General features: G+C 52.8%; 1 protein-coding gene across 3 annotated transcripts; it reads left to right on the top strand.

Moving 5' to 3' along the window:
• The first annotated feature begins 5,717 nt into the window (after positions 1-5,717).
• Positions 5,718-9,728, top strand: Krt18 (keratin 18). 3 transcript variants are annotated; one of them, XM_059247498.1, is made up of 8 exons: positions 5,718-5,943; positions 6,115-6,521; positions 7,214-7,296; positions 7,582-7,742; positions 8,359-8,519; positions 8,614-8,739; positions 9,001-9,224; positions 9,547-9,728. In XM_059247498.1, the coding sequence occupies exons 2-8, from the start codon at positions 6,120-6,122 to the stop codon at positions 9,665-9,667; spliced, it is 1,278 nt and encodes a 425-aa protein (XP_059103481.1). In that variant the 5' UTR covers positions 5,718-5,943; positions 6,115-6,119; the 3' UTR covers positions 9,668-9,728. The 3 variants fall into 3 exon arrangements, with proteins under 3 accessions (XP_059103481.1, XP_059103479.1, XP_059103480.1); XM_059247496.1 differs by lacking the exon at positions 5,718-5,943 and having other exon boundaries at positions 6,054-6,521; positions 7,582-7,738; positions 8,355-8,519; XM_059247497.1 differs by lacking the exon at positions 5,718-5,943 and having other exon boundaries at positions 6,054-6,521.
• Positions 9,729-10,375: the final 647 nt, after the last annotated feature.

The raw sequence follows: 10,375 nt of genomic DNA, 5'->3' as shown, positions 1-10,375 counted from the left end.
TCCACCGCAGGCATCTGGCTTTCACTCCTTACCCAGCTTTCCACTGAGACCTTAGAGTTGACTTTCATTTACGTCCCTCATGCTGCCCATCAGAGGAGTGGCAGAAGCATGGCAGGTTTCCTGAGTCCCCGCTCTGCCACATACTAGTGCTATCACTGTTCAGGTTTCAGCTTCGATGTCACTTCCTCAAGCCCTTAGCGGAACCAGCGGTTCCTGCTACCAACTTCCGTTACCTCTAGACTCACCCAGAACAGCGACAAGCTCCAGTGTGCTGACTTCTGTAAGGGCCAAGCAGCCTTGCCGCACACTGCCGCGCTTGCCCGGGAAACCTTCCACTTACCTCCAGGGCAACGGATGCCGATCTGTTTCCTTCTCAACGATCCGGCATTTTGTTCTGTTGGGTTCTAGGAATGGAGCCCAGGGCCTTATGCATGTTAGGCAAGCGCTCCCCCAGAGTCCCATCCCCAATCCCTTTGCAACCTTCTTTTATTAAGACTTTGTTTATTTTGGCAGAGTTTCACTATGTAGGCCAGGCTGGCCCGGAACTCACAGAAATCCTCCTGTCTCTGCCTTTCGTGTGCTGGGATTAAAGGTGTTCACCACCAGGCCAGCATTTAATCTTTTTTTTTTTTTTTTTTTTTTTTTGAGACAAGGTTTCTTTGTGTAACAGCCCTGGCTGTCCTGGAATTCGATCTGTAGACCAGGCTGGCCTTGAACTCACAGTGTTCTGCCTGCCTCTGCCTCCTGAGTGCTGGGATTAAAGTCATGTGCCACCTCCACTGCCAGCTTCATTTTTATATTTATATTATATATTATATATGTATTTGTGAGTGCACACACATGTGGAGGTCAGAAGATGATTTGCAGAGTTTGTTAACGTCTTCTGATAAGTGAGTTTTGGGGCTTGAACTCAGGTCTTTCGTCTTGGCAACAAGCACCTCTACAGACTGAGCCAACTCACTGGCCCATCTCTGTCACTTCTATTCCTTTCCTTTGCATCACACGCAGGTTCTGACCAAACCTACTGAGCCATTGTCTCCAGAGAGGACTATGCATGGTGCTGTGCAGGGTTCTAGGGCCCCCAACCAAGGACACAGAGAGACACTGCTTCTTTCCAGTTTGCATGAAGGCCAGTCACACCTGCTGCTCCTGCATGCTCTCCTAAACTCCAGCCCTGGTTTTCTAGGTATTTATAAGGCAATCTCTCCAGGCATGCCTGTACCTCTGCCAAATCTAGAGGCAGGAGGAGAAAGGGTATCAGTCACAGCCATGGACTATACAGTTTTAAGAACAGATTCTTGGCCCCCCTACCGGTCCATTTAATCCTCTTTTCTACAGACTCAATCTTAGTACCACATTGCTACCTCTAGAGACTAAAGCTAATACAGTTTGCTTAAGATTATGTCATCTGCCAGGTGTGGTGGAGCATGTCTTTAATCCCAGCACTCGGGAGGCAGAGGCAGGTGAATCTCTGTGAGTTCGAGGCCAGCCTGGTCTACAGAGTGAGTTCCAGGACAAGTTCACTGGAGTCAGTAAGGGAAGTGAAGAAGAGAATATGAGATCTGGCAAAGCTACCCTAATGAAGGAGGCTGGAGTGGAGAGCAGGGGCCATGGGAGTTCCTAGGACGTCTTCTCTCAGTTTCAGCACCCGGAGAGCCCTGGCAGGCATGCAGATGCTCCTGAGCAGGAGGGTAGAGTTTTCCTCTTCCATTAATCCTAGGAAAGACCCCTCTGATGCAAACAACTGAGGTAATAATACTGAAAGTATCAGTGCATCAACACCCTCCCACTCCGGGGGAGTGTGCCCAAATGGAGCCCTCAGGACCCCACCCAACTCTACCCTACACAAGCTGCCCTAGGATTTCAAACAGGAGGATACTACCAGAGAGTTCTGAGGGTCCTTCTTCAATGCCCCCTGCCCCCCCACACACACACACGGCAGCACCTGAAGATGCACATTTTGCCCACCCCGCCCCCAGGCTCTCTTCAGCTCATCTATAATTCCTGACCCTCTAGACCCCTACTTCATGTTATAGACAAGACATCCTGGTAACCTAAGCTGGCTTCAAATTCCCAGTGTATTTTGAACCCCGATCCTCCTGCATCCATCACTCAGGGCTTCCTGACAGTTGGTCCAGCATTGTACCACCTCAGCTACGCCCAGACATGTTTGTTTGTTCTTTGTTGTGTTAGACGGGGACTCAAACAGCCTAGACTAGCCTGAAATTCCAAATCCCCTTGCCTTCACATCTTACAGGCGTGTGCCACCATGGCCAGCTCATCCTTTTCAGTAACCAGTTAAACCTGCGCCATGTGCTGAGCTCCCACTGGGAGTCCATTCTACACCAAACTCACTTTACCCAAAGTTCCACCTCATTGCTCCAGGTCTCAGACACCGCTCCCCCCACCCCCACCCCCCACCCCCCATCCCCCATCCCTCACCTCCCCACCTCCCTACCCCCGCCAAAGCCCCTCCTATAAGGGAGCCTGAATCTCCCTGTTCCTCTGACCACGAAGTCTCCTTTTCTCCAACACTTGAATCACTTAGTCCTTCAAGGAGAGGCTCGGGTTGGGTGTGGCGTCACCTGTAATCCCAGCACTCCGGAAGATCATACATTTGGGGCCAGCCTGGGCTACAGTCTAAAACTGTCTCAAAAAGGATAAATAATCATAGAGCGCACTCCTTTCATCCCCAGCACTCTAAGAGGCGTGAGACTGATCCCTGAGTTCCAGGCCAACCTGGACCACATAGCACGTTCCAAGAAAGATGATGGAACCAGCCTTGGACTCCAAGTGGAGACCCCACCACACAGACCTGGAAAGACATTCTGAACACCCTCGCACCCCCCATACCCCCATCCTCCACCCCAGCTCCTCGGGGCTGGCGGGTGGGGGTGGTGGGATAGCCAGATTGATAACCATCTCTGGGCCAACTGACTCCAGACCCTCCCAGTCCTCTTTAATCCTCTAATCTCCCACCATCTAATCTGCACAGAGTATGGCTCTAGCCCTTAGTAGAGCGAGCCTGAGAATGCGGGGCGGCCCCTGCCCACCCCACAGTCACCACCGAGCTTTCTTCTAGTTAAACCTGCAGTTCAGGTCCCTCCCCTTCTGCGGGACAAGGGAATGCAGGGCCTGGGGGAGGGAGCCATTTCCTCCCCCCCTTACCCCTCACCCCACCGCTCCACCTCCTCCTTTCTCCTCTTTGTTCTCAGCGCTTCTCGGCTGACCGCTCGGGCCCCTCCCTCTCCCCAGCCTGGCTCCACAGCTACTCCATTCCCTTCGCTACCTTGCCCCCACCCACAGCCCAGAGGCCCAGCCCTAGGAGTCTTGGAGCGAAACTATTCCCCCACGCCCCTCTCCCCAGCGCGCCTACTGTCTGGCTGAGTTTTAAGGCCTGATCGCAGAGGAATCCGGAAGTGCGGGGAAGGGGCGAGCTGGCACTGGACTCCTGAGGTCGGCATTTGCCCCGGTGCTGCAAGAGGTCAGGAATGCGACCATCTGCGTTAGCTAGAGAGATAAGGAGACGTGGCAGCTCTCCAGTCCTAACGCAAACCTCCCCGGCACAGAGGGGCCTGCGCGTCACGGGTGGGGCAAGATCAGAGCAGGATCTACCCAGGGGCTTAAAGAAGAATTCAAGGGTCTGCAAGTCACGGAAAGAAAAGTCCCACAGTGGTCCTACGTGACTCGTGACTTGAGGATTCCCTAGTAAGAGTTCCGCCCTATGCCTCCTGAGTGAGGCCTTACTCTGCAATAAGTAACTCCTATTTGTTCAGGAATGAGCGTTGTGTGGTCAACATTCCCATGCATCGGAAGATTAGACAGGCAGTTCTTTTTTTTTTTCCTCTCCATAGAAGGGGGTGTGGGGACACAGGACGGGACCTGAAGTTCAGTTAAGTAACTTTCTGAGGTCACCCAACCAGCAACGTATTCAAGTTGGTTAAGTTAAAGCCTAAAAAAAAAAATGTTGTCCACGGAACATTTCATCGGTACACTTCATTGTATGGTCCCATAAATTAGGGTAATTGTGGAACTCAGTGGGAGAATTTGTAAAATTGAAAGTTCCTTTTACTGGCTGGAATCTCCAACCCCCAAAAGCCTTCATGCAAAGCCAGTGAGCATTCGTTTGTATGTTGTTTGCATCCCATTTGCCTGGCTGTCTCTGGCCACACCCAGCCTTCCCAGCCAGCTCCCACGGGGTCTCCAGGGTTTTCCCATACGAAGGAGACAGGCTTAGAACAATCCATTCACACCCTGCATCCGCCTGATCTGCTGACCTGGGCTCTTCCTAGGGCCCCTTTCTCTCCCTGTTTTGCTTTTCTGTCTGCCCACACAGAGTCAGTTCAGCTGGTCGCTCGATAAGGATCGATAGGTCCACTCCAGAGCAAAGAGCACGGCCACATGTCTAACAAACACCAGGTCCTGCCGGAAAAACGGGCTCCCGGTGCTGGCTGACTTGAACCTCAGGGTTTCTCCGTCTTCATGCAGCAGGAGTGGTCATGCAGCTAGTGGGGTGTTGAACATGTCTGGGGGTTTCTCCAGGGACCAGGAAGGAAAGAAGGCCCAAGGAGGAGAGGAGGGGCCAGTGCCAGTAGATGGCAGGGGGGTGGAAAATAGAGGGGCAGGCAATCTGGTTCAAACCCAGCCGGGTGATTCTGTCCTGGTCTATCCCCTCAGACCCCAACCTATCCAGACAGAGTATAGTCTGGAGGAGGCACAGTGGTCTTTTCCTCCACTGTTGCCATGGCTACTAGAAAAGGCCTGACACACAGTAGGTGTCCAGCAAATACTGGTTAAATTAAAAATGCAGCCGGGCGGTGGTGGCGCACGCCTTTAATCCCAGCACTCGGGAGGCAGAGCCAGGCAAATCTCTGTGAGTTCGAGGCCAGCCTGGGCTACCAAGTGAGTTCCAGGAGAGGCGCAAAGCTACACAGAGAAACCCTGTCTCGAAAAACCAAAAATAAATAAATAAATAAAAATAAAAATGCTCTTGGGCTGGTGGTGTACTCAGCTAATAGAGCACTTATGTCCAACAGGAGGCCTTGGGTTTGATCCTCTGCACTCCATACACTGAGTGTGATATCTCACGTCTGTGATTCCAGCACTTGAAAAGTAGGGAGAGGAGGATGAAGGAGCTGAAGGCCATCCTTGGCCATCCTTGGCTACATAAAAGGTTCAAGACCAGCCTGAGCTACATGAGACCCTATCTCCAAAAAAGAGGGGTGGGGAAGCAGGAAGAAATAAGAGTAAACAAAACTGTGTCCAGACAGGGGGAGGGGCTGCTGCACACTCACAGAGGTCCCCCTCAAGCCCCCAGGGTGTTCAGAGACAGTCCAGGGACTGAGTGAGGAAATGTGAGAATATATATTTCCATATTTGAGAACATGTATTTCCATAGTTCCCTATGTGTGTTTGGGAACATGGGACCAGAGTGTGGAAACCAAGAGATCTGCTCTCAGGATCCTATTTCTCTTCCTCTTCATTTATTTATTTATTTATTTGTGTGCACTGGTGTTTTGCCTGCAAGCATGTCTTCTGTAGGAGGGTGTCAGGTACCCTGAAAACTGGAGTTACAGACAGTTGTGAGCCGCCCTGTGGATGCTGGGTATTGAACCCGGGTCCTCTTAGAAGAACAACCAGTGTTCTTAACCACTGAATCATCTCTCCAGCCCCCCCTCCTCTTCTTGAGCCCCCAGCTTTTCTTCCCCAGGACTCCTGGGGCTCCAAGACTGTTCCCCGACTTAAGCTAAGGACACTACAAAATCTTCGCCCTAGTGGACACCTCTTCTATCTGTGGGAAAGGTGTTAAGAACTTCATTTCCTGCCCTAAAAGCAAAGGCTCACACCACCTGCCATCCCTGGTGCCTCTGATTAGGCACCCCCTTCCCGAGGCTGTGAGGGTGGCTGAGAGCGTGTGCAGAGGCCAAGAAGGGCTGCGACCAGGTAGGTAGGTCACCGGAATCGCGCTCTTGGCGCCCGCGGCTCGGGTGGCAGGGCGGGGCCTCCAGGAGAGGTCCCCACCTCCTCTCTCAGCGATATAACAGGTCGAGGGCCGCCACCCTCCACGGCCGTCCGAACTCCTGTCTCGGTCTCTCGCTTCGCTCTCCTCTCCAGACAACATGAGCTTCACCACCCGCTCCACCACCTTTTCCACCAACTACCGGTCCCAGGGCTCTGTGCGGACGCCCAGCCAGCGGGTCCGTCCTGCCAGCAGCGCGGCCAGCGTCTATGCAGGTGCTGGGGGCTCCGGTTCCCGGATCTCCGTGTCCCGCGCCACAAGCGTCTGGGGTGGCTCCATGGGGTCTGCAGGCCTGGTTGGAATGGGTGGCATCCAGACCGAGAAGGAGACCATGCAAGAGCTGAACGACCGCCTGGCCAGCTACCTGGACAGGGTGAAGAGCCTGGAGACTGAGAATAGGAGACTGGAGAGCAAAATCCGGGAACATCTGGAGAAGAAGGGGTCCCAGGGCGTCAGAGACTGGGGCCACTATTTCAAGATCATCGAGGACCTGAGGGCTCAGGTAAAGGAGCACGGAAGGAGGGGCCCTCGCTCCCAGCCATTCCGGTCATCCCGCCCACCCCCCAAACTTGAATAGGGTGTTGGTGGTTGACTCGTTCCGCTTTCCACATCCATCCGTTTCCTCCCCTCTATGGGACGCAGTTAGGAATACTTTGGATTCTCACCCACAACCTAGGAATTCCAAGGGCAGTGGCTACACATAGGAGTTGGCTTTCCCCAAGGGGTGTAATGGGAAGGGAACCGGATTGAGAGCCGCTCCAAAAAGGGCCATAAAGTGGACCCAGACACGGCTTTTTCAGTGGGGACAGTTACAGGGTTAAGCGGATGTAGCTAAGGCTGAGTCATCTAGAAGTAAACAGGAGCCTACCTGTGGGAGGGGCCAATCAAGGGAGTGGGGGGCCCAGAACAGGGAGTTAGCAGGTGCAGCGGGAGAAAGAGGATGGGGGAGAGAGCTTGTTAGAAGTGGCTCATTTGTAGGCAGGCCGGATAGGGCAGGCCCAGGCAGAGGGGCAAGGTGCCAGGATCTAAGAGTCCAGGAAGGGAGCCGGGGCACAGGTGGAACAGCAAGATGGGAGCGCTAGCCTCTGGCAGTTCCGGGGAGGAGGAGGGATTCACTGAAACAGAAGATGCGTCCTTCACACACGCACATTTGTCCTGGCCTCTCACAGCAACCCTCTGCTTTAATCCACCCAGATCTTTGCAAATTCTGTGGACAATGCCCGCATCGTCCTGCAGATCGACAATGCTCGTCTTGCTGCTGATGACTTCAGAGTCAAGTAAGTCTGGGGCTGCGGCTAGAGTAAGAACGGTCTACTCCAGGGGCCGTGTTAGGATAGGGTTTCCTTGTTCAGGGTAGGGTGCATTGAGTGATCATTTCACTGTTCAGTTGTGCGGCCGCCGGGCTTCAGCACACTGCTCCTCACAGCCGAGAACAGTGCTGAGGGAATGGTGCCTGGCTCAGGTGACTGGTTTGTGATGGGACAAGGCTAGGCTAGGGATGTGGCACTGGTTGAGAAGCTTCTAGATGAGATGGGGAGCACTGATCATCTCCACTCCTCCAGGTATGAGACAGAACTGGCCATGCGCCAGTCTGTGGAGAATGACATCCACGGGCTCCGAAAGGTAGTGGATGACACCAACATCACGAGGCTGCAGCTGGAGACAGAAATTGAAGCCCTCAAGGAGGAACTGCTGTTCATGAAGAAGAATCACGAGGAGGCAAGTGGAGCCGAGACTAGCTGGGCCAGGCTGCCCCCAAAAGCAGCCTTGCATGGAAATTTAGAACCACCAGCCTGGGTTGTTAGCCTGTTTTGATTAAGAGCAAACCCGGGGGTCACATGTTTCTATGGCTCACCCCAAGTTAGCCCTTGTATCTTGACCTCATAATAGTATAAGGCCTGGCTTGCAGCCCTACTACCACTTGGAAAGTTGAGGCAGGAGGATTGAGTTCAATGCCAGCCTGTCTCACTGAGTTGAGAGGGGATGGAGACAAAGGTAGGGATTGCCAGTCTTGGGAGCTGGGGCTGATGGTGGAGCTGGTAGGGCTTCTGGAGGAAGTTTAAGGTAAGGTTTGTAGGGGGGGATAAAATGAAGGGTGAAAATCACCTGTGAGTGGCAGGTTCGGGCAGTGAAGGAGTGGCATTCCTACCCATCTGGAGCAGAAGCCCAGATCAAGCCTTGCCAAGTGCAAGTCCAGGGTTTCCTCCGCTCTCGTCTCCCGTTACGCTTATCATTGCCTTCTAGAAAAGACGGTCAGTGATGAGTGGCTGGGTTGGAACTCTGACCCTACGTGCCCCCTCTTAGGTGCCCCCACCCTTGTTTCTGCCTTCTTCAGGAAGTCAAGGGACTGGAAGCCCAGATTGCCAGTTCTGGGCTGACCGTGGAGGTGGATGCCCCCAAATCTCAGGACCTCAGCAAGATCATGGCTGACATCCGGGCCCAGTATGAGGAGCTGGCTCAGAAGAATCGTGAGGAACTGGACAAGTACTGGTCCCAGCAGGTATGGTCCCAGCAAGAGGAAAGGCTGGTTGCCAGGGTGGGAGGGGGAGGCTGCCAAGGAAGGTGGGTCTTGACTGACCCTCCCCACCCTGCAGATTGAGGAGAGCACCACGGTAGTCACCACCCAGTCTGCTGAAATCAGAGATGCCGAGACCACACTCACGGACCTGAGGCGCACCTTCCAGGCCTTGGAGATTGACCTGGAAGCCATGAAAAATCAGGTGAGAGTCCCCTAGTCATCTGCTGCAGTTCCTCTGGACCCAGACCTCTGACACATGGCCTCAGCCCTGACTGTCTTGTCCCTAATCCTCCTCCCCACATAATCAAGAGATCCCTAAGCTGAATCACTTCTCTTTGTATTTCATTACACCTACACTGGAACCTAGGATTTGACAGACAAGTGGTCCTCACCCTGTCAGAGAATGAAGGGCTGAGCAGGCTAGGACTTGGGACTCACTCTCCCATTTTTCTGTGCCCTGCAGAAGATCAGCTTGGAGAACAGCCTTAGGGATGTGGAAGCCCGATACAGCATGCAGATGGAGCAGCTTAATGGGGTCCTTCTGCACCTGGAGTCAGAGCTGGCCCAAACCCGGGCAGAGGGGCAGCGCCAGACCCAGGAATATGAAGCCCTGCTGAACATCAAGGTCAAGCTTGAGGCTGAGATTGCCACTTACCGCCGCTTGCTGGAAGATGGGGAAGACTTCAGGTGAGTGGTATCCTCCTAACCACACAAGTGAGGGTCTCTTCTCCACTTTTGGAACTTTGGGAAGTTCCAAGATGTTTGTTGGTGACCCCTGAGCAGTGGCTACAAAACAGTGAGTCACAGGTTCTATCTCATGAGAAAAAAATGACTTAAGTATTGTCCCTAGCTGTACTTGGGATAAAAGTTCAGCCTTGAGTTTCCTTTTTCTGGAAGAAATGGCTGAGGAAAGTTTGGATGTAAAGACAAGAGTCAGGGAAAGCTTGTTCTGAATTCCCACTCTCTACTCTGGGGCTGTTTATAACTAAGGCTTGGTTATCTGTTACAGTCTCAACGATGCCCTGGACTCCAGTAACTCCTTGCAGACTGTCCAGAGGACAACCTCCCGCAAGGTCGTGGATGGCAAAGTGGTGTCTGAGACCAACGACACCAGAGTTCTGAGGCACTGAGGCTGACAAGGAGGTGACCCCTGGGGACTAAGGGACCAATAAAAGTTGAGAAGTCTCTGGACATCACTTTGTGTCTTCCTTGGCAATCTTCCTGCTTGTGCACGTGGATGTTGAGTCTAAAGTCCTACCCTGGGTCAGACAGAAGTCTCTTGACCCTAGGGGTTTCACATGGACTGGGCAGTGGGAGAGGAAGAGTCTGGGTTGGGTTTTTTTGGTTTTTTTGTTTTGTTTTGTTTTTTGTTTGTTTGTTTGTTTGTTTGTTTTTTTATGTTCATTGGTGCTTTGCCTGCATATATGTCTGTGTGAAGGTGTCAGATCTTGGAGTTGCAGACAGTTGTGAGCTGCCATATGGATGCTGGGAATTGAACCCAGGTCCTCTGGAAGAGCAGTCAGTGCTCTTAAGCGCTGAGCGGGCTCTCCAGCCCCAAGTCTGGGTTCTTAAAACACCTAAAAGCAGATGAAGTAGGAGATATGACTGTCCTAGGTACAGGTGAAAGTAGAATAAAGCTGTGGAATCTCCGCTCCAGGGACCTGGTGAAGAAGCCAGGCATAGTGCTGTGCACATAAGATCGTGATTTAGGTTCGAGGCCGGTCTGGGTTATATAGCAAGTTCCAGGGCAGCCTACATCACATGCCAATGTCCCGATAAAACAAAAACAACAACAGCTGGGTGTGGGGGTGCACTTCTAAAATCCCAGAGATCAGTAG

The sequence above is a fragment of the Peromyscus eremicus genome, chromosome 20 (genome assembly GCF_949786415.1).
Source record: "Peromyscus eremicus chromosome 20, PerEre_H2_v1, whole genome shotgun sequence".
NCBI classification, from domain to species: Eukaryota; Metazoa; Chordata; class Mammalia; order Rodentia; family Cricetidae; genus Peromyscus; species Peromyscus eremicus.
Note: the sequence above shows the minus strand (reverse complement) of the source record. Positions and strands in the feature narration are given on the sequence as shown.